This window comes from Danio rerio, chromosome 7 (genome assembly GCF_052040795.2).
Source record: "Danio rerio strain M-AB ecotype USA chromosome 7, GRCz13ab, whole genome shotgun sequence".
Taxonomy (NCBI): Eukaryota; Metazoa; Chordata; class Actinopteri; order Cypriniformes; family Danionidae; genus Danio; species Danio rerio.
This window is the reverse complement of record NC_141027.1, coordinates 1,633,933-1,658,580: the sequence shown is the minus strand read 5'-3', so window position 1 is coordinate 1,658,580 and position 24,648 is coordinate 1,633,933. Positions and strand designations below refer to the sequence as shown.

The 24,648-nt window shown below is 38.7% G+C and overlaps 3 protein-coding genes across 4 annotated transcripts in view; 2 read left to right on the top strand and 1 right to left on the bottom strand.

Annotated features, from left to right (window-relative positions):
* Nucleotides 1-24,648, top strand: part of drap1 (DR1-associated protein 1 (negative cofactor 2 alpha)) — a 660,385-nt gene that overhangs the window by 60,053 nt on the left and 575,684 nt on the right. The gene's annotated exons all lie outside the window — the stretch shown is intronic.
* LOC141375234 (C-type lectin domain family 10 member A) overlaps nucleotides 1-24,648 on the top strand; it is a 142,731-nt gene that overhangs the window by 29,304 nt on the left and 88,779 nt on the right. The gene's annotated exons all lie outside the window — the stretch shown is intronic.
* On the bottom strand, nucleotides 5,781-23,671 carry LOC141375233 (macrophage mannose receptor 1-like). Its single transcript, XM_087260480.1, has 7 exons — nucleotides 23,621-23,671; nucleotides 21,993-22,131; nucleotides 21,710-21,770; nucleotides 16,530-16,901; nucleotides 11,018-11,359; nucleotides 6,628-6,716; nucleotides 5,781-6,523 (listed from the first exon to the last, which is right to left on the bottom strand). Exons 3-7 carry the CDS (start codon nucleotides 21,744-21,746, stop codon nucleotides 6,386-6,388), a joined length of 978 nt encoding a protein of 325 aa, XP_087116606.1. The 5' UTR covers nucleotides 21,747-21,770; nucleotides 21,993-22,131; nucleotides 23,621-23,671; the 3' UTR covers nucleotides 5,781-6,385.

Genomic DNA, 24,648 nt, shown 5'->3' with positions numbered 1-24,648 from the left:
ACGTTTGTATGTGTATTTAGGTGTATTTTTGTCTTGTTAATATTAAAATATTACTGTAACTGAAGGCTTTCACAGAGGTGCGAATCCAAATGCAGATTTATTCACAATGATGGTAAATCAGGCAAGGGTCAACAACAGGAGCAATCGGGTACATATGGATAATCCAGAATTCGTCATCGATAAACAGGCATGTAGTCAAAACCGGAGAAAGGCAAGATAAACTAGGAGCAAGGCTACGAGTAGATAACAACATAAAACACAAGAATCAAAGAGCACGGCTAGACAAGGGAATGAAAATGCTACGTGAAGTTACAGGTTCATATTAACTAACAAACAAACAAACAACACTCAGCAATGTGAGCAAATGTGATGTATATATAGTCTGAGTTATGAGTGCTTGAGCTGTGAGTGTTTGCAATCAGACGAGATCATAGATATAAACACTAGATATCACATACGGACTCTGAGCAACATCGTCGTCAATAGTGCCGCCATATTTGTACAGTGCTGTCAGGACAAATGTCATTCAGTTGCACTAGTCAAGACTAAAGGCAAAGTGAAGATGCTGGACTTTAGCGCTGTGTACTGATGTAGTAACGAGCAAACAAAGAAAGCAAAGCACAAAGATTTAGTTTTTTACGTTTTTGTATGTTACGAACTTTTGTGCTCAACAAAAAAACTTTATTGATGGCAATATAGTTACTTACTGCACTGACCATAAGGCAAAGCAGCACCAACTCACAGTAAACACTCGGCTTATGCTAGTTTAGTTGAATAAAATCGGAAAACACAATTAAATATGACGACACAGCGCTGCGGTGATAGAAACTTGTATTATTGTCGGCAAAGTGAACGAGTCGTTCATAACGGGATTCATTCACAAATGAATCGATCCCTCGGCAGGGCTCGAAGTTAACTTTTTTACTTGGTAGCACCAGTGCTCCCAACTTCAAATATTTAGGAGCACCAAAAAAAAAATTAGGAGCACCAGAAAAAATTTAGGAGCACCCACCATAAATGAATGAGCACCACTGCAAATTGTATTTTAAGGGATTTATTGTATTTAAAAACAACATCAATTAGGACAAAAAACAAAAAAACAGAAACAACTGTCTAACTAATACTGAGATGACATTGATATTTGTGTGCAATAATTCCAAAATGAATGCCTAATAATTATAGAATATTAATGATGATGAAAATGACAATAATAATAACAATGAATTACATTTCTCATTTTGATTATACGTGTGATATATTGATACATGTGTATATCTCTTGCTCTGGATGGTCACAGTCCTCCACTGCAGCTTGGTCCCACATTCATTTTAAAGGAGCGCTACCCTGTACTAAAATGGCGGCTCAACTGACGCATTCCTTCCAACAGACAACAACAGGGTAGGCGACATCTAATGTAAATATCTATGAGACTAGATTAGAAAATGGTGTGTGTGCGCGGTGCATGCTGTGATTTGTAGTCTATTTGTTGGCAGAGTTGTAGTTCTCCAGCAATTCGCAGTAGCTCGATCCCCGGTGACTGTAACAGTTAACTTCAAGACTCCCATTATACCTATTTGTGATACATTCAGCTTTAATTGTCATCTTTTTGTTTGTTTAATCTACTAAGGTAAATAAAATTCGCATAAAACCTCTTGTCTGTTGTTTTAATTTCAGATAAAAACTTGTGACTTGCTCCAAGGGATGTCACTTCCTGTGGCGGGAAACTCTGGAAGGCATTAAGGCCTGCTCAACATTAGAGCAGGGGTGTCCAAACTACGGCCCGCGGGCCATCTGCGGCCGGCAATCAGTTTTGTGGCAGCCCGCGAGGCTTTTTATAAATATCAATAGAATCTGGCCCGCTTTACAAAAAATGAACGTAATTCAATAAATAACCACCGGGTGTCCCTATCACATGCATTCAATTAAGCAGCACTTAATTTATGTGTTATGATCTATCTATCTATCTATCTATCTATCTATCTATCTATCTATCTATCTATCTATCTATCTATCTATCTATCTATCTATCTATCTATCTATCCATCCATCCATCCATCCATCCATCCATCCATCCATCCATCCATCCATCCATCCATCCATCCATCCATCCATCCATCATCTACACACAGTTGAAGTCTGAATTATTAGCCCCTCTTTGATTTATTTCTTCTTTTTTAAATATTTCCCAAATGATGTTTACCAGAGCAAGGACATTTGTACAGTATGTCTGATAATATTTTTTCCTTCTGGAGAAAGACTTATTTGTTTTATTTCGGCTTGAATAAAAGCAGTTTTTAATTTTTTTATGAACCATTTTAAGGTCAAAATTATTAGCCCCTTAAGTCTTCAGAACAAACCATTGTTATAAAATAACTTGCCTAATTACCATAACTTGACTAGTTAACTTAATTACCCTAGTGAAGCCTTTAAATGTCACTTTAAGCTGTATAGAAGTGTCCTGAAAAATATCTAGTCAAATATTATTTACTGTCATCATGGCAAAGATAAAATAAATCAGTTATTAGAAATGAGTTACTAAAACTATTATGATTAGAAATGTGCTGAATTTTTTTTTCCCCACCGTTAAACAGAAATTGGGGAAAAAATAAACAGGGGGGCTAATAATTTAGGGGGGCTAATAATTCTGACTTCAACTATATATATATATATATATATATATATATATATATATATATATATATATATATATATATATATATGATATATATGATATACCGGTGCTCCCAACTTCAAATATTTAGGAGCACCAAAATAAATTTAGGAGCACCAGAAAAAATTTAGGAGCACCCACCAAAACTGAATGAGCACCGCTGCAAATTGCTTTTAAAAGGATTTATTGTATTTTAAAACAACATCAATAGGACTGACAAAAACCAGAAACAACTATCTAACTAATGCTGCGAAGACATTGATATTTGTGTGCAATAAATCCAAAATGAATGTCTAATAATTAGGCCATAGAAAATAATGATGATGAAAATGACAATAATAATAACAATGAATTACATTTCTCATTATGATACTGCCTTGAATGTGCATGAATGTAGGTTATCTGCTATAAAAAGTCTGTTACTTTATGAAAAATAATTGTATAGTTTGCATCAAACAAAAATGAAGCATTGCAGTAAGAAATATTTATTTTGTACTGCTGTTTTTATATGCATGTCAATTTAATAAATAATATTTCTGCTACAAAACAAACAAAAGATTATAATAAATCATTCAATTCAATGATGAAAGCTGCAAAGCAGTCATCAGTAAATAAATAAAAAATAAAAATAATATACACCTAAAAAAAGAATAGACAAAAGAAAGTAAGTAAAGTCTCACTTCTATCACTCTTTAAAAGTTTTGGTTTCAGTTTGTGTCAATTTAAAGGTTCAGTCTTTTGTCTTTTCATGTTTGTGGAAAAGCTGGCGAGTCAGCCGACCCAATTTATGAGCAGGCAGCGCAAGATTCTTGCGAATACCACCGGCGTAATACCGCTGTTTGTTATGAGACGCAGTTTCAGTGTAAACTTAGTAAAGGCGAGCTGCTTTGGCGATGATATGTACAGTATTAGATTTGACTTTTAGCGGACATTTGCGCTGAACACGCAGTGAATGCGACGCATGGAGATTCGGGCACCTTCTCCAAGAAGCGCGTACTCGATTGATCTCAGCTGGCGGATCATTATTCACCACGTGACGTGTCATGATCGCTCTCATCTGCACCTCAATTTTAGGTGGGGTTTGCAAACCTGTGTGCTTTAAGTTTTTACTCTTCAGCCGTTTGCATTTCCCGTGGTCATAAAAGCTCCTTCCCTGTCATCTGACAGCGAAATAGCTTGAGTGATTGACAGCTAATATGAACCAATATAGCGGCAGGGAAGAGCGATTCAGCACGTTTTTACAAAAAATCAAAACAGGTCGCACTACAACCATTATCTGCAGTCGCACTAATGCGCCAAAATATATTATGAGGTCGCATAGATTAATTTTCGGGCGCATATGCGACAAAAATGGTCGCAATTTCGAGCCATGTATATATATATATATATATATATATATATATATATATATATATATATATATATATATATATATATATATATCTGTGTGTATGTATGTATGTATATATATATATATATATATATATATATATATATATATATATATATATATATATATATATATATGTGTGTGTCTGTGTGATGTATGTAAAATTTGGCCCTCGACAACGTTTTTTTTTTGCATCGGACCAAAAAGTTTGGACACCTGCATTAGAGGATATAGGCATGGACTGGTATAAGATTCTGACGTTATGATAACCTTTGATAAAAATATCACATGTTCACGGTATCACGGTATTGCGATTACTGCTATAATACGTATTCTTTTTAAATGCCTGGGTAAAAAAAAACAACCTTTTCCCCCTTGTACACACTATATTTTATTTTGAGAAACATTTATAGTATTTTAGTGCAATAAACATGTCAGGCTGAATAATTCAAATAAATCTACAATTAAATAAAATTACTGGCAATTTTCCGGAAAGGTGTGTATGCGTGAGCAGGCCCTTTTACCGGTAAATTCATTCCGGCTATTTTCCGGAAAGAGAAGTTGTAACATTATTGTTAATTTGCCGGAATGCTGCGCTGTGTGAACGCAGAAGGAAGATAGCCGGAAAAAGACAATCAGAACAGTCAGACGCATTCACGTCCGCACGGTTTATGAGAATAAAAGCCTTTGAATATTTTTCCAGACACATTCAGCTGCTAGAAGTTATTCAGATAACGTTTATATGTTCATCTTAATGCCAACTGTGTAAATAATTATCGATAAGATGATTATGATAAACCGTGGTTTGTTTACCTTCAAGCTCTGAGGCGTGTGCCCGTAAAGCAGCGGGTGAGCGCCAGCACACACACATATCATGTACATCTCGACATGCGAAAGTGTTTCTCTATATGTTTTCATCAGAGTTGTTCACAATATTGATCATCCAAAGAGTTTGTGATGTAGTCAAATGTTTACAAACACAAGCGCAGCCGTTTAGAGCTCATTTCTGCTTAATGATGTCAGAATTTACTGGTATTTTGGAGTGGATGTGTGAATGCTCTTTTCCAGAAAAATCCCGTAACGTCCTCGCCTGTGTGAACAGCGCTTTTTTGAATATACCGGTAAAGTCATTCCGGAAATTTTTCAGGTATTTACCGGTATCACTGTGTAAAAAAGGCTATTGACTTTTGCTGTCTTTATTAAATCACAGATTTTTTTACAATTTAAAACTGTGCTGTAGTAAAAAAATTAATAAAAAAAAATCTTACTCATACCTTCGGAACGGTATTAGAGAAAATTTTGGCGGTTTTAAAACCTTGACTTTTCCAAACCTCAGAATACCTTGAAAACGGCTGTCATCCCATGCCTAATGCCAAATTGGTTGACATCGCCCAACCCTAATTTGTAAGTGCTTACCTATCTATATGTTTTCTTTTGTTTATCTATTAGGATGTTATTTGTCTTTGAGTTTCTATTGAAGAGTTCAGTGTAGTGCTCCACGATATTGGAACAATCTGACGTTGCGATATTTTGTTTTCAGCAATATATATTGCAATACGAATATAATTTCAGCAGATGAACTGATTAGCTCTATTTGGAAACATTTCATTCATTTAAATCGATTGGGATGGTCAAATCTTTTTCTATGCAGAGTGTGTTTGCATAAATTATAATAAATTACAAGCATTTATAAATACAACAAAGCAGAAATAAAAGTTAAATAAACAGTGCTTTATGGTTTTCTGGAGAGTCTGACAGTATTCAGGCAGAGAAATTGAACAATCAAACATAAAATTACATGGTCATCATTGTATAAACAATTTAAAAATAACAATATTTAATAATGTCTTTATCTTTTAATCTCTAATAAATGAACTAATCTCATGATGCGACTATTGTGGATACACACATTGCAATATCGATGCTCAAAATATACATTGTGCAGCCCAAGTTAAGTGTATGTGCAAAAAAAGAAGAAGCTCAATGCCTATATGTAAAGTGCGATTGCACAGTTCTGGAAAAATATGCAATGTTGTTGATTATTACTAAAACAATATTTCTTGTGATATAACTTTTCCCTAGAAAAGTGCTATTTTCATTAACAGTTATGGATGTAATGATATTAAAATAAAAAGGTAAAAAAATAAAAATAAATGTAAGTTATTACATATTGTATGTCTGCGATGTATATTGCTTTATACTATTATTGCGACAACAATAATTTAGTAATAAATTCTTCAGTCCTGCTGTAAATGTATTACTCTGTTAAACTGTAAATCTAACTTAATAGTTAAGATATGTTTAACGACAGGTGAAAATAAGCATTAATTTAACACTTCACAAGCAGAAGGATCTGTGTTACTTTTGACTACAGTGTTAGTGTTGTTCTTCTCGAAGATATTTCCGTTTGGTTGTTGTCTCCATGTCAGTGTGATTTCCTGACCGGCCAGCATCTGCTGAATCTAAAGCACAAAAACACCTTTTAAATGAGCTCAGACGCAGTGTTAGATTGAAATGCATTCTAGAGATATTAATAGGAATCAAAAATAAGTATTATAATATTCACCTCGTTTAGGACGGGTTCCGACAGTGTAGCATCATCTGTATTTGCATTAGATTTCACCTTTACGCGGACAACCTGCTGTACTCTCTTGACTGGAGGACACAAAAACACAAATGAAACAATAAATCCACAATAAAAAAGGCTTCCACTATGGGGATTTTGTCAGAATCCAATCATCTGAAAGAATAATAAACCTGTATGTACAGCTGGCATCAATGACAATCAATATTGTATTAAATATTGCCGAGGCATCCTTTTCTAGCTGAAAGAGCCTTTTACGGCTAACAGCTAAGGGCCAATCCATTTGGCGAAGGAACATGGCATTTCCGTTCCCCCCCTTGGGCAACAAGGGTTACTTTAGTAACCGTTGCGTTCCTCATCGGGAGGAGAACTTCAATGCTATGTGGAAAACTTCCACTATAGGGAGATCTATGGAAAACTCCACAACGATTGGAAAACACAATTAAATTAAATTGAGGAGTCGAAAAAATTTACCTAATTAAATTCTAGGCATTTTAGAAAATGACAGTACATTGGGAAAGCGTGCAGTCCCGAAAAGGGAGGACACTGCGGAGGCCACCTGATGCCCAAGTGGGGAGACCTGGTGGCAAGAAGGAATATGGACTAGTGCTGAAAAGGGGGAGTACTCGTATGAAAAGATGGTTAACGGCGAGGGGAGACACGAGTCCATTTAAGAGGTGGGACTATATCAAGGCTGAGTGAGCATATCGGATCACCAGTGGGGAAAGCACATACTGTAGCAGGCACCTATACCCAGAATGGCAGCAGACCAGTGGGCATGCCAACAACATAACAGGCCAAGCACCTGACTCCTCCGCTGAGTCAGATTCTGGGGGCCTGGGAGGAACTCTGCAGGGTTCGCCAAGTGGGGAACTCAACCTACAAAGTGAGAAAGCACACGTATCTCTGTGTTAGAGAGAAAGGTGCAGCAAGCGTTTTACAACACCTAACCAAATTTCCACATTCACCGGGGTTTCTCAGCACACTTGAGGAAATCCGATCGACTCAAAGATTAATAAAACTTGCAAATGTATTAGGTGTCACCCAGCCCACAGCTCTACAATGTCTGTTGGAGAGGCGCAACGTGCTAACGCTCAAGAGGATGTTTGCTCAGAGTGGAGTGCGCTCTCACTCCTGGGGGACACGGCTCGCCCTGGCTCAGAAAAGTAAGAGAGATGCCATCCACCGATTAGTGGGCCAACCTCTGTTTAGATACGGCACTTCCCTTCTGCCTATCACCGTAACAGATAAAGAGCTGCTCAGAGGATCTAAGGCTCAGTACATTCCGTAAGTGCAAACAGGACATCCAATAAAGGGGCTAGGTCTGCCTCCTTCACGGGCAGCACTTGCAGGTTCACTACGTAGTCTTAAAACGAACCCTGTAGGAACCTAGGGCACCTAGGTGGGCTGCCATCTCAGGGAAACATTAGAATAGGCTAACCCAAAATGCTGGCACATTTCGCTGACCGAAAGAATGCCTCCAAATACCCGCCCATTTGACCGATGCCAACGCAACCAGCAGAGTTGCCTACCTGGACAAAAATCTTAAGGATACTGAGTCGAGTGGATCGAGCAGACCTCTTTTAAAAGTGGTCTCCGAGTGGGTATGAGAAGGAAACAGAATATAATTGATAATCTACATCTCGCTCCTCTGGGAACTGGATAATGAGGTAATGCTTTCCCAGTACAGCGCTATCGCCTCATCCTCAAAGCGGGGATGATCGTAATGCCAACTCTTCAGTGTGGAGGGGACAGCCTCAGCTCCAGCCAGCTGAAGGAGGATGGCATCACAATGATCTGGCATGTTCGGGGCCCTTCTCTGAGAAGAGTAGCCTGAGTAACGGCGTTAACCACCCTATCACCCAATCGGTAGGTCACCTAAGTCCTCAACACTCTAACTATGGACCACACGTGAGGTTCTATAGATCTAGATGCGGGTGCCAAATGTTGCCTGTTCCTGAGAAGAAGCTTTTTTCAGGGGATTTGCCAGGGAGAGGCCATGACGAGGAGAGGGCTAAAACACAGGTCCGATTGTGCCAGAGAGGTGAATAAATAGACCTGTTCCTCGTCCTCCCTGACTTTACACAGTATTTGTGTGAGTAGGCTTACTGGAAAAATGCATATTACGCATGCCCCGGGGCCAGCTGTGTAGCCAGTGCACTAGAACTTACCTATAACAGCTGGACAGTGGGGATGGAGTCTCCATTTTCCCAGGTGAAAATGCTGTGAGAGCGCATCGGCTGTACGGTTGAGCTCGGTGGGGAAGAATGGGATGCAGCGATGATGTGGCAATTTTAGGCATTTAGATAACAAAAACAAATAGTATACAACCTATTTTTTATTTAAGTGCAGCATATTTCAGAAGTTCAGGGGCTTTTGACAATACATCAGGGGCTTAAGCCTCCAACCCCCACACCTCCCCCCGCAACACCACTCTTTTGAATAAATGTCCTCACAGGCTGCTGTTCACAATGGTTACGCTGAAGCGCATCTTTCAGTGCGTTCGTCCTCGGGATTGGTTTGCAGCAGAATGCCCGCGGGCCGAAGGGGCGCTAGGGCATCTCTTGGAGCTAGGTGAAAACCCGCGGAGACAAAGAGCCAGAAGGGGAGGACTTTGTACTGCCAGGCTCAACCTTCGAACCAAACCGGATAATTTGATGGTGGCATGGAAGTCTGGAGACATGCGCGGAGTGAGAGGGCTCAACCGGGGAGCGCTGGGGTCCCGCGGAAGAGCAGGAGCAGATTCATTCTCACCTTGCACCCAGGCTCCAAAGGAGGGGCTGGGAGTGTGAAAGAAGAGAGATTGTCCTCCCACACCCTGTGAGCCACTGGCGAAGTGCACCGATCCTGCAAGCTGGAAGGCATAGCATCCCAGACTGGCAGTGTTGGCAGCCTGGAATATGGCTGTGTTAAGAAAGCGAACTTTGTCAACATCATGCATATCTGCCAGGTCTAGCCAGAGGACTAATCTGGCCATCATCCTTCCCAGGGCACATGCAGCCGACTTGGTGGTAAGCAGAGCATAGTCGGTTGCTGTGGGGAGCTCGTGCTCAGGCCTGGGTCAGAATCACCCTCATGCAGGTGCCCATAGCATGCAAGACAGACGCAGCCTGGCCCACGGCCATGTGGGCTCTGGCTCCGAGGGAGGCAGATAACTTTCATGCCTTAGAAGGGAGACGAGGCTTACCCCGGCAGGGAGAGGCACCATGCAGGCCCACATTGGCACACAAAATTTGAGGAATCAACTCGTACCCCCTGGCTGCCCCGCCATCAAGGGCCATCACTGCCCATCATCTGAGGACTGAAAACCACCGCATCCTTAAAAAAAGACACACTGCACTACCGTGTTGCTCTTTTAAAAAAAAAAAAAAGACTCACCATTCTGGAGGACCAAACCTAAAGATCGCCAGGCAAGGGAGAAACCCAGCTCAACCATCTGCCGCCACATATCGCACACTCTGGACTGGGAGAAGCAGCCTGCTTTCTCATTCTCTCTCTCTGTGAAGATTCACTTGGAGAAAACCCTTGAAGACTCTCTCAGAAGCTTAGTGAAAGGCTCTGAAAGCAAAAAGGATGCCTCGGCATGGCACGAGTGACGTTTTTATACAATATTGATTGTAATTGACCCCAGCTGTGCACGCTGACGCCCCTAACTCATTTGCATTTCATTGGCCCCTTTAATTACTCTTTCAGATGATTAGATTCTGATGAAATCTCCATAGTATTTGTGTTCCCCTCCCGATTGGGAGCTATAGAGTCGTGTCTCACCAGATCCATTTGTCGTTTACGAATCCCCGCAACACACAAGGTCAAGGAAATCGTGACAAATTTGTGTGATCTGACCAGGGCTTAAGTTTGTTGTAACAAAAATAGTGGTCGGTGTTGCAAATCGCAAACATCACTGTTGATGGGTAACATACATGTAAGGGAAGTTTTAGACGTAAACCGACTGATATTATTGCATTGTAGAGCCCTGTAATATGTTTACAGACATTTAAGAATCAAGTAAACATGCTTGATTATCAGAAAAACAATGCTGAAGTCAGTTATTCTGCTTTGAAAATGTGCATTCCCTGTCTTTGCTTTGATCTCTGTAACTCCGCTCACTGTCAGTTGACCAAAAAATATTTCAGCCCCTCGGTTTGCTTCTTTGAGCCGCTCCAGCTAAAAGCAGGACAGCAGCTACTGTGAAGGCAGGGCTAAAAATAGTAAGTCCCCACCTGATTGGTCAAATTTAGATAAACAACCAATGCATATAATAAATGTAATTTGGCACACAAGTCTGTGATATGTATATTGGTTATACTTTTATCATGATAACAATATGACATATTGAGCAGCCCTAGTATAGAGTAGTAGATCTGAAACCCACCAGTGCTGCAGAAGAAGTACAGTGATGCTGTGCAAATGAAGTCCTCAAATGTGCGATAGTAGTTTACAGCAGCACAGTTTTCATTGGCTCCGTTCAGATTGTTAGCTGCGAGTTGAGCAGAGGCGGTGAAGTTGGCCTGATCTGACCACTTCCAGGGGATTCTAATCAGTCCGATCCAGACCGCAGACATAGAGGTGCGCAGCTGGTTGGTGATCAGGTCATTGTCGGATTGGTTCTTAATGGTTGCCAGGTCTGTGTACATCGATCTGCAGTATGTCTGTGCATCCAGCCAGGTCTTATAGGTCTGTACCAGAATCATTTTTTGTGTTGCGTTTGTACTTTCTGGGAAAGAAAAGTTGATGAATTAATTCTCTTTGGTTAAACCACACTCTCAAAATGCTGGTTTGTTTCTACTCAAAATACATCTGTGCAGTAGGGCTGAATTTTGAATTCAACAATTTGAACCAAACTTACAATTTCAAATTTTTTTTAAGTACTTCATGTCACAGGAATAATTATTGCATTGTTTGCTTTGCCCATAAGAGGGTGCAAGCCAGCACAATAAGCAAATAAGAACTGATCAAGCATTGCATCTTTTACTAAAACACTCACTTTTTTTTGTTCGTAACCTTTCAAACAGCTGGTCTTAAATAAAATCTAATTTCCTTTATGTGCATAAATTAGAAATGAAGCAAAAAGTAGAGTGCATTGATAACCTGAGAGGACTTATAGGTCTGTAGCAGAACCATTTTCTGTCTCATGGTTTTTTATTGATGATTAACGTAGTTTCAACCTAGTATTGCACTAAAGGTGCAGCACTTACATGATGATTGCATTCGTGAGCAGATTCGTTAGTTTGGTGATAGTATCAAATTGGAAAGGTCACATGATTTACTCTATAACTAGAGGGTGATGATTTCTAGTACCATATTTTGCAACACTAATCCGTACAACAGCATTTTTTTTTTGCTGTTGGTTGCTAGGTTACTAATACTACAGACAGCCACTTTAAAAACTTTAAATATTCAAAATTCTTTAGAAAAATTACTTTGTTTTTCTTGTTTGACATAGCAAACATTACAGACATTTGACTTCATTATACTTGCCTTGTTTTCTGTTGTCTGCTATGCTACCAGTACTACTGTAATAAACAGGACTTGTAGCCACTTATCTAGCCAGCAGAGGTAGCCCTCGCCCGAATTCTGACTACCAGTATCTGCTGCCTTACCAAGCGTTTTCTCTTTGTTTTGTACTGCCTTTTTGTTCTGACCTATGCTCTTGGATTTTGGAGTTTGCCTTGACTGCCTTGTGAACTAAATGTTTGTTTCTCTGAATCTTGCATGCTTTACCGACTACGATTCAGCCTTATAGTGAGGGGAGGGGGTTTGGGAGCGATCACAAACAGAAGAACTTGGGTGGGGTTGCCCCCTGCGGGCCTGGCCGTAACGCCACTGGCGAGAGGCACAGAGATCACAGAGATGATTTAAGCATTGCATTTCTAGGGTTAAATGAATAGAGCAGTAGAGATATCGTGAGTGCACATTCCTCTGTCTCTCTCATTGAGGGATCTGCTGTCAATAGTTCTTAATGGTCTTGCATGTATTCAGGCCTTTTAACATAAAACAACTGAAAGTTCTGTGTTTTTGACAATATTTCAAGTTCACTAAAAGTTGGAATTATTAGATAAATAAAACTTCCCCATTTTTAATAAGAATATTTAATTAAATAACTTCTTGTGATAAACTTGTTGCTATAAACAAAGTAATGTGTGCATTTACAGTACTTCTAATGTATCAAATGTGAGCTTCAAACTTTTTCTTGATTGAGACATGTTGAACTCTTCTTTCATCATTTGCAGTGTCTCCAAATGGCATTGTTTGTAATTTTTCAAATTTTTACATGTGTTAAATTATTTTCTGTGGCGGTTCATTCCGCTGTGGCCACCCCTTATAAATAGTAAAATTTAGTAAGTCGAAGTAAAATGACTGAATGAATTAATTTCTGTAAAGCTTCTTCTGGCTATGACACATTCACACCTAAATGGTTATAAGAGACGTTTCCATGCAGGGAACTCTACGCTGTGTTTCTATTAGCCCAGGGATTCCCAAACTTTTTTATTCCGGGACCCACCTAGGCAAGTAGTTCAATCTCAAGACCCACCATAATATTTTAATATGGAAAAAAGGGTAAAAAAAAAATGTTTCCATTCAAAGCAGTCAAAAATATATGGTGTGTGGTTTTTTTGATTTTGCGATTTGAAATGCACAAAATGAGGCTAGAAGTGCTTTTTGTGGGATGCTGGCTGTAACTGTGATCATTTTTTGGTTGAAAAAGATTTCTTCTTTCAGAAGAGAATATGATCAACCTTTGATCAAGCCCCTTGATTACGATCAAGCCCCGTCACATCGCAGTAAATTCCACTGCTAGTGTATAGTCACTAAATCGCTTTTTGATCGACTACTACAAGCTGGGAAAACGTCAGATAAATATGCCAAAGCAATTAACATTATTGCTGAATAGATCTAATATTTACACATTTGCTTGAGGAAGGAATGATGGAGGTAGTTACATTACTAGTACTATTTTCCATAACATTAGCTGACGTTAAAACTAACAGATAGCACTATAGCTAATTATTGATTAGCAATCTGTCAACGTTGAGATGTTAAAATATGGGACAACAAATAGCTTCAAATGATAGAACACATAGCAAACATTAGAAAATATTAACTATAAAATAAAAGGTTTAGCCTATTAAAATCAATAGCCTATCAGAAATTACATAAAGCTATAAAATCTACTTCACTTTTGATTGTATTTGCATATTGATTAAAGTTACTGTAGTTATTTAGTGAAGAGCAGCAGATGAATCTCTCATTGTGTTTTGTTTAATAACAGAGGTGTTCATGTAAGAATGCACAGATCTATAATGAAGCATTCGACTACTTTAATAACTGTTTGTGCTCATTTAAGAGGAAATTAGTTGTGTTTAAAATAAAACATGCAGGACGGAGAAAAAAAAGGACGGAGCACTTTTCCGACAGTCCCTTACTGAGAGCTTCGCTCAGTGCGAGCTCTACCGGCTAAACGCAGATTGCGAGGGCTCAAACGGAGCAGTGCTCGTAATGTCGAGCGAAAAGAAAAGAAAGACAGCTGTGAAACACAACCAGCTTTGTCTTTTTGTAGGAAACACACTTTAGATAATTTTAGGGTAAGAGGTTTTTGAGTTATTGCCGTCAATCGTACTGGTTTTGATTCACCGCAATGTAAATACAGCTGCAGCTATGTGACGTTGCGCGACCCACCTTTGTTCACTGTGCGACCCACAATTTGAAGACCCCTGTATTAGGAGACACTATGGGTTACAATCCCTCTCTTATAACGTCCTGAAGCACAGGTGAAAGTCCAATTTAATTGGTGGGACCATGTGTGTGACGTCAGACCGGGAGGTATAAAAGCAGCACGGAAGCAAACAACTTCAGCTTATCTCTCTTCACTCAGACGCAGTAGTCTTTTTCCTCCTACTTACAAGCACTGATAAGGCACTATGATAAGACATTACACTGTCTTACACATAAACCACACATAAACTAAACCAAAAACAGGAGAACATGTCAGTTCAAAGTAAATGGCACTCAGCCCCATACGGCGGTCAGCTTACTGCTTTTTCATACAATATATAGGTGTGTGACAGTCACAACAAGGAGGGGAGAGGAAAAAGGTGGAGAGCACCTTAAAGTTCACAATTTACGATCAACAAGAAAAGCACTACAACAGGTTTTAAACAAGAACGACACATCCTTTGAAAGCTCTCCGTCTCTCCCCGGCGGTCTGACTCCATCGGTCTCCTTTTCAGAAGATGTTGTGTTCTCCGAGCACCAACCACAGCGCACACGTGCAGCACGTCCAATTAGGGCGGACGGATCTCACAGCGCAGTTAACCAACATACCGCTTGATTTCTCGCTTCATCACTGCGGTAACAGTCACAGGCCTATATATAACATATAATATAGAACATAATAATAATTGTTATTAATATTATAAATGTAAGAGATCTGATTTTTAGTGATGACCTGCACAGGGAAGTTTGAACCCTTTAGCAGGTCTTACACGGCCTGTATGATTAGCCATTTATTCAGCTATTGTCAGGGTTCTGCCACTTTGGTCTTGTAAATTCTTGTTTTGGTGGCAGAGCTCTGACACTACTCATGTCTTGTCCTGTTTCTTTCTCTGTGCGCGCGCGCCGTCGTGGGTGTACGCAGAGTGTGCGCGCTGCCACTTGATGTGGCCGCGCACGCTCTGCGTCCCTCAGACGCGCGCGCTCTTGTACTAGTGTTTGTGTTTGTTCTGTCAGCGGCGCGCTGCTTTATTCTCGGCGCCTCCGTCTAGTTGGTTTCAGTTTTGGTTGGCGCTGAGATGAAGCATGCGCGTTGCTTATGTGTGAGCGCACGGTAAGGTGTTTATCTATCGTGTGCTTGTGTCTTGCGTCTTTTGTCAAAGCACGTGGCTCGGTGTTTACATTGTGGTCACGTGCTTTTGTCGTGTGCTTCAGTGTTGTGTTTGTGTTGTCATGAACATGCGGTTAATGAGTTCTCTCATTGGCTGCATGTTCTTGTCCTGTGTATGTGAGCGCATGGCTTGTCTCGTCTCTGTCATGCGCTCTCCCGTCTATTGTCTTGTCCCACCCACCTTGTTATCTTGTTTGTAATTATTATTTTCACCTGTCCGCCTGTCTGTTTATTGGTTTGTCTTTCCTATTTATTCTCCTAGTGTGCTCTGTTCTGTGCTGGTCCGTTGTTGATTTTCCCTTCCCTGTTCTATGAGGTATGCTGATTTCTGGTCTAACCTAGTGTGTCTTGCCAAGTTCCAGATCTTGTCTAGTTAAGTGTATGATAATGTTGTGTTTTTCCCCACATGGGGAGATTTGAGTTTTGTTTTTGTATCATTTCTTAATAAAACCATCATTTCCTGCATTTGGGTCCTCGCCTCCTCTTCATCACCCCCATACCCTGACAGCTATGGCTTGTTTAGATTCACACTGTTGCAGAATGATGCCTCGTATCATGGAAATCGTTATATATTTATTTGCTTTTCCCCCGATCGCTCTGCTCCTGGGAGTTCTGGAGATTGTACATTTAGGGAGCTCAAACTAAATCGGTGGTTGAGCCGTTTTTGGCCTACATGAGTGTGGTTTTCAGGCCTAGTGTCTTTCCTTAATGGTCACCCTTGGGAAATTCTCGTTCAGAGTTCTTCTGTCCCAGGGGTGGGAGTGATACCCCCCCCGTCTGAACCTGTGGAAGCTATGGATGTGGCCTCTGAGGGGACCCACCTCATAGTTCTAAGCTGAAGTTGTTTGCTTCCATAGTGATTTAATACCTCCTGGTCTGACGTCACACACGTTTTGACAGTCCTATCATGCAGCCGTAATGCATATATTGAACTAATGTGTCCATACAGAGTTTGTGCGTGCGTGCGTGCGTGCGTGTGTGTGTGTGTGTGTGTGTTTCTCACCGTCCATACACACAAAGTATCTTAAGTCAGTGCAGTAGAAATTATACCAGCGTCCATTAAAGTAGTGAGCGACACAGTCTAGGTCTTTGTAGTAGATGTTTGGATATCCGGAGAACCAGGCCGTGAACACTACGCTCTCCCCGCTGTGAGTCCAGAGCCAGTTGTTAACGTCAGCGTACAGGCCGAACCATGCGAGTCCGTAATAACCCACATCAAATGCGGTTTCCTGCAGAGTGGCCCAGTCTTCATCCGTCTGCACCGTGGCCAGGTCGAGGTGGTTGGTCCTGCAGTAATTCTGGGCTTGGTTCCACACCATCAACTTTGGGATGAGAATATATTCTTGAGGACTACACAGGGTCAGGGGCAGCAGTCCTGCGCAGAAACAGGGGTGTTTAGCTTTCTAGTGACTTATATTTTGTTTTTATATAATATTTATTTTTATTATTATAAATACCTAATATTTGTATTATTATAAAAATATAAATTTTTAGTTATTCTCATTTTATCTAATCAGCAAATAAATAAAAAATATATCAATCAAATCAAATTATTTTATACATTTTATTTTATTATGTTTTGATGAATTTAAGCCTTTTTATCAATAAAAAATAAAGAAATTTCGTAAAATGCAAAATTACACAGGGATCAGCAATATTGAGTATTATTAATATTAATCATTCTTTAATTTTCTTTTCATCTTAGTCCCTTTATTAATCTGGAGTCGCCACAGCGGAATGAACCGCCAACTCATCCAGCAAATGTTTTATGCAGCAGATGCCTTTTCAGCTGCAACCCATCACTGGGAAACACCCATACACACTCATTCACACACACACACTCATACACTACGGACAATTTAGACTACCTTTGGACTTGTGGGGGGAAACCGGAGCACCCGGAGGAAACCCACGCCAACATGGGGAGAACATGCAAACTCCACACAGACACGCCAACTGACCCAGCCAAGGCTCGAACAAGCAACCTTGTTGCTGTGAGGCGATTGTGCTACCCACTGCGCCACCGTGACACACTTATTAATAATAATAATAACAACCATTGTTTGTAATTAAAACATACACTTTATTCTGAGACATTTAAAATATATATTTATTCAGTTGAGTTTAAATGATTAACTTTCTAATGAAAAGTAAAGCAATCAATGTTTCTTGCTGCAGTGGTGTCATCTGATTTTTTTCCCGTATGTTTTTATTTTATTTTGTTTTGAGTTTAACACATTGAAATACAGCCTACAGTCATACAAACGTCTTTACAACAACATTGGTCAATTTACCAAATATACAAATTAAAAAGATATGTCTGTATACATACACAACAACAAAAAACAAACAATAAATAAAGCTCTTCGTGTTTTAGTAAGTGGTAAACTATTTAAAAGTGACTTTTATCATCATACTGAATAGAAATGTACTATAAACGAGTACAGTTAAAGTCAAAATTATTCGCCCCCTTTGAATTTCTTTGTCTTTTTTAAATATTTCCCAAATGATGTTGAACAGATTCAGGAAATTTTCACAGTATGTCTGATAATATTTTTTCTTCTGGAGAAAGTCTTATTTGTTTTATTTTGGCTAGAATAAAAGCAGTTTTTAATTTTTAAAAACACCATTTTAAGCTCAATATTATTAGCGCCTTTAAGCTATATTTGTTTTCAATAGTCTACAGAACAAACTATTATGATTAGAAATGTGTTGAAGAAATCTTCTCTTTGTTAAACAGAAATTAGTTCAATATATGCAGTAGCCCCTTTCACACAGTGATACCGGTAAATATCTGGAAAATTTACGGAACGACTTCACCGGTAAATTTAAAAAAGCGCTGTTCACACAGGCGAGGATGTTACGGGATTTTTTCGGAAAGACCATTCACACATCCACTCCAAAATACCAGTAAATTCTGACATCATTAACCATTTGACTACATCACAAACTCTATGGATGATCAGTATTGTGAACAACTGTGATGAAAACATATAGAGAAACACTTTCGCATGTCGAGATGTACATGATATGTGTGTGTGCTGGCGCTCACAGGCTGTTTTACAGGCACACTTAGAGCTTAAAGGTAAGCAAACAACGGTTTATCATAAGCATCTTATCGATAATTATTTACACAGTTGGCATTAAGATGAACATAGAAACGTTATTTGAATAACTTCTAGCAGCTGAATGTGTCTGGGAAAATATTCAAAGTTTTATATTTTCACAAACCGTGCGGACGTGAATGCATCTGACTGTTCTGATTGGCTAAAGTAGACGTCTCACGTCAGCACGTTCTAGACGTGCACGTGCTCTTTCCGGCAATCTTCCTTCTGCATTCACACAGAGCAGCATTCCGGCAAATTACCGCTAATGTTACAACTTCTCTTTCCGGAAAGGTCTGTGTGTGTGAAAGGGGCTATTATGACTGCATGATAGGACTGTCAAAAAATAAACAGGGGGGCTAAAAAGTCTGACTTCAACTGTATATTGAAGATTTTATCAGTAATATTAATCAATAATTGAATTGTCCATGAAATCTTCATCTTTGAAATAACTGATGAAACAACTGTTTTCAAACACATGCTGTATGCTTTTTTAGCTTTTATATGTTTATTTTTTTAATATTAATCTTCCCCCCTCATAATGCAATCTTAATCTGTAAAGTGTTTCCCAAAGAATAGATATCAGTGTTTCCTCTAGGGTTTATTCCAGCTGTGGTAGAAGAGCTTTTGCACAGATCTTCCAACAACCTATGACGTTATTTCACTGACCGATATTGTGAGCGCAGTATTACAAGTCGAGATCCCATTCATGAAATACAAGCATGCTGTAACGACGGGGTTGGAGTGACAGAGACAACTGGAGCTAAGATCCAATATGCAGGTTCATTCAGCGTCAGGCAAGCAGTGGTCATACAGGTACAAACGGGTATATTAAGGCAGTCCAGAATCGTAGTCAGTAAAAAAGGCAATAGGTCGAAAGGCAGGCGGCTGAACTAGGTTCAAACACGGAGAAACAAGACAGGGAGAAACGCGTTGTAATGTCACTGGAGTAGTAAACAAGACTCTGCAACCAGGATGGGTTCATGAGTGGCTTATGTATGGTGTGATATCAGTCTTTGACAAGGTTCAGCTGGTGAGTGTAATCAAGCTAGATGAGTCAGCAGGCGTGAGTGTCTGGGCGAAGTGCATGTGTGAATATGTAGTCCTGGGAAATACGGAAGTGTAGTCCTGGTGTTCGTGTGAGAACCAGCGATCTCTGGCGAGCGATCGCTGATTGTGTGACACATGCAAATCTTTTTGCTTGCACGACGATTTCCTTTGTTCCTGTACAAAACTGCTTGTGCCCTCAAATATAAGCTGCTCAAGTGCAGATTTTCTTGTGCGCTCTCTAATAAACGTTGCTGAAGTGTGATTTAATGCGTTTATGTAACGATTATAACTCCAACAATTATTAGATTTGTAGGGAATATTTCTGAATGTCTGCAATAGACCTACAGAGTGGCATTAATGAGTCCTGAAGTAAAACGAAACTGCCATAAACTATATATAGCTATAAAGATAAAGTCACTGTACGCAGAATCATTACCTTTATCTATAAATAAGTGGAGTTTATTCATAAACTAATTTCAAGAGGATCACGTGATTATGATTGAACACGGCTGGTTTTGCATTAGCATGTATGATCATGTATGGCCTCTGATCAGGCCAGTCCTAACCCACTATAAAGAGCCAGGGGTTTTTCACTACAGTCATCTTCCATTGGAAGAATCCCCTCTTTCACCCCTACCTCTTTACCTTTCCCTCCATAGGGCGGCACGGTGGCCCAGTGGTTAGCACTGTTGCCTCACAGCAAGAACGTCACTGGTTTTAGCCCTTTACCTGGCCGGTGGTAAAGGTAGTGTGCATTGCATGTTCTTCCCGTGCTGGCGTGGGTTTTCCCCGGGTCCTCCGGTTTCCTCCCACATTCCAAAAACATGCACAACTAGTGAATTGATCAATCTAAATTTAGCACTACAGTCAATCCCTCATCCTGCAGCACATCTCTTTATAGCATTCATTTTAGTCATCAGTTCTTATCAAGGTGGAGTTGTCGAGATTTACCTGAGCTCAAGGCTCCCCTCTCGCCCTGTAAACGGGAGGCCAAGTGTGAACTCTTGAAAGTATAATTATGGAATTTGTGTTCATCATAGCTTAAAGCTACATAGTGTTTTACGTTGCGCAGCCCTGTCAGTCAGTCAGTCAGCAAGTAAGTTACCCTTAAATGGTTAAACAAATGAAGCACAGCACTACTACAATTGCAGAAAAGATCTCTTTGTTATAATTCACTTACATCTTAATATGGTTTGGTGTGATTTATAACCCGCTTTATTAAAAAACAGCAACAACTCAAGGTTTGAATGCAAATCTGTAATGTAGGATTTTGCTGTGGTGCCCGCTATGGAAGACTGAATGTTAACGGAAACTAAGTCATAATCGTTTTTTTTTTCTTCTAATTATTAATTTTCTTTTCAGCTTAGTCCTCTTTATTAATCTGGGGTCGCCACAGCGGAATGAAGCGCCAACTTATCCAGCATATGTTTTACGCTGCGGATGCCCTTCCAGCCGCAATCCATCACTGGAAACATCCTTACACACTCATACACGCACACACTCATACACTACGGACAATTTAGCCTACCCAATTCCACTATACCGCATGTCTTTGTACTGTGGAGGAAACCAACACGAATGCTGGGAGTACATGCAAACTCCACACAGAAACGTCAACTGACCCAGCCGAGGCTCGAACCAGTGACCTTCTTGCTGTGAGGCGACAGCACTACCTACTGCGCCACTGCGTCGCCCTCTTCTAATTATTTTTATTATTATTATCATTATTATTATTATTATTATTATGAATCATTATTTATAAAGAAAACTAAATAAATATTTATTTTAGACATTTTTAAACTAAATTAATTCATTTCAATTTATATAATTAACTTTGTAATGAAAAATAAAGTAATCAGTGCTGAGTTGTGTTCATTCTGATTTAGCCTTTTAATTCTGGTCTGTATTTGTGCTTTTTACAATTGTTTTTCAGTCAATTATAATGTGGTTTTATTCTGTGACTGTATTGACAGCGGAACAAATACAGCTGAAAACTAAACGATAAAATTATTTCCAAAAAATGTTTTACCTGAGAGAAGCAGGAGAGTGAGACAAGATTGGTCCATTGTTTATTTCCAGTGTTTTTGTCACTGTAAAAAAAAACCCATAAAATATTTAAAACATCAAATTATTTAATGAATAAATGAAACAATTATATATATTATTTTTAGATATATATAATGTATATATATAAAAACTATTTTAAATTCAAGAATAACATCAGTGTTTACCATTATGAAAAATAACAAAATAATGCAGTATAATCATAAGAAATTATATGACAATTAAAACCTGATCAAATATTGGACTACCTTCAGTGATGGTGACCTGCAGTGATGGCGAGTTATCAGGAGGTTTTTCTCACTCTCGCCTCCTTTAGTGCTTTATTGATGATGGTAAGAAGCTCAGATATGCAAATGAGTGTTGAATAATTTATTGAGGCTCCTCCTCCTGGAAGACCATATTAGGAATCATAATGATAACAATACTATGAAACAGAAAGTGATAAATCACAGGTAAATATCTGTTTGTGTCGTCATTTCATGTGTATATTAATTAATGTCATACTATTTGTAATCTGTAAATTAGCAAAGTTTTGAAGTAATCTTTTCAACAGCTGGATTCTGATCCAGCTTAAAATCATCTTCAATGTTCTACTGAAGAAAGAAGTACATCTTCAATATCCCGAGGGGGCGTATGAACAGGAAAATTTCACTTTTGGGTGAACTATCCCTTTAAATATGCAAAACATTAATCACAACATGTTCCTGGTTAGTTTTAGGTCACCTTTATTTGTTTAAACACCTCAGTTTTCGTGATTAGTAGAGTTTTTTTTATCAGATCATGCAAAATCAAAGTCGTATAACTTTTGGGCAGTTATTTACCTATGCAAAGACGTGTGTGTGTGTGTGTGTGTGTGTGTGTGTATGCGTGTGTGTGTGTGCGTGATCTTCTCCTTCACATTTAAAGGACAGACACTTTAACAAGCAATTTTAGGACAGTTTTTGCTAAAACGCTTTGTTTTGTTTTGTTTTTCGATCTCAATCTCAACTTAATTACAAAGCACAATTAAAAACATCGTACAGTTAAACAATATGCTTTACAGTACTCTAAATACAAACTTATAATAATATCATTATAACAACACATTAAAACGAATGTACAGAGACCTTGTTTGGTGCTTTATCTTCACTTTTTGAATAAAATATGATTTATTTTTGCTTTATTTTAATATTGAAAAGTTGCTGTGTAACCTTTTTCACCTCTAATAAGTTTAAAACTCCAAGCTCAAGGCTTATATTCTTCCCAATAAACATACAGAAGCCAGTAGATTTACCACCTGCTTCATTTTGCATTGTAAAGTGGATTATTTTGTCTCTTAATAGCTGAATTAAGTAAATATACATGCGTTTTGCCTTTTATGTGATCTCTTTATCCTGTTCTGCTGGAGTTTGCTTCAGCTATCTGACAGACGGCTGTCTAGAATGTGGAGCAGGTGGATCCCTGAATTTAAAAGACATGTAAAATAAAGACGTTATATTGAAATGTGCTGTAATTGTGTTTCTGGAAGGAGACAAATGATGTAAACCCTCTGACAGACAGAACACTTGATTATATTAGGTTACACATTTTAAGGTGGTGCTTTACGTGTACTGCTTTTTTTATTGTGATCTCATTTCCCTAACTCCGCAGACCTGCTGTGATTTAGTGATCATTTGTTTCTGTCTTTGAATAAAGCGCTTGGAGACGTCCTTGAGAAGGTCAGGATGGAAATGAATGTGGCCTAGATGGAAATGTTTCACCTGCACTGATTCACAGTACATTGGGCTATTAGTGGTGAAGCTGAAACTGTCTATAATTGGACAATTGATAACATTTTAGAACAGGATTATTCATGGCTTGAGTAAATGTTTTTAAAGTGGTGTTAACTGCATCAAACCTCTTTGAGTTTCCTTTTTCTGTGGATAAAAATCCTGCTATGCTGTCAGAGGATCTTGTTACGCTCTGCTCTGATTTATCATCTTATTCTTATCTACTCTGATTGGTCAGACTAAATCCTGCTCTGCTCTGATTAGTCAGAACATCATTCTCTGCTCTGATGAGATCAGTCATGTGGTCCAGTTTGTTGTGATTGGTCTGCCCTTATAGTACATTTTGGAAAACAAAATCTCGCTAATACATGGATCCTTTAACACAGTGGTTCCCAACCTTTTTCTTTGGGGTCCCCCCCATGAACATATGCAAACATTGGAGCCCCCCCACCATATAAATACACACGCACGCACATACATATGTACTGTGTGTGTGTATATATATATATATATATATATGTGTGTGTGTGTGTGTGTGTGTGTGTGTGTTTGTGTAATATTGATATATAGTAATATGTATAGAAAATATTAATTAATCAGTTTTAACTTGTCTTGGCCTTCAATAAAACCAAAATTTAGGTAGGCTTTGTCATACTGTCTAATCTTTTTCTTCGCCTCTGAAGAATCACAGCATTTACGTTTGTCTGCCATTTTTGTTTTGATTTTGCCTTTACGACACGTTGACAAGCAGATTGCGCGAGTGAGCAAAATTTAAATAATTATTTAAAGTTATTTATTTTAATTATTTTCACTATTATGTTGGAATTTTAAGCATGCGTTTAGATTTTTATTTATTTTTTTGGTACTTAAAAATACATATATAATAGTAGGGCTGCTCGATTTTGGGAAAAATCATAATCACGATTATTTTGGTCATAATTGTAATCACGATTATTCAAAACCATTGCCAGTTAAAGTCAAAATTATTAGCGCTCCTGAGATTTTTTTTTTTATAAATATTTCCCAAATTATGTTTAACAGTATTTCCTATAATATTTTTTCTTCTATTTGTTTTATTTTAGCTAGAATAAAGACAGGTTTAAATATTTTGAAACCAATTTAAGGTCAATATTATTAGCCCCCTTAAGCAATATAT

Bases quoted from the DNA above. Each gene is read 5' to 3' on its own strand.
- LOC141375233 (XM_087260480.1), bottom strand. From the start codon at position 21,746: ATGGACCAATCTTGTCTCACTCTCCTGCTTCTCTCAG. The intron at 11,360-16,529 runs GTGAGAAACACA...TTTCTTTCCCAG, and splicing joins ATACTTTGTGTGTATGGACG to AAAGTACAAACGCAACACAA. The intron at 6,524-6,627 runs GTGAATATTATA...TTTGTGCTTTAG, and splicing joins CGGAACCCGTCCTAAACGAG to ATTCAGCAGATGCTGGCCGG.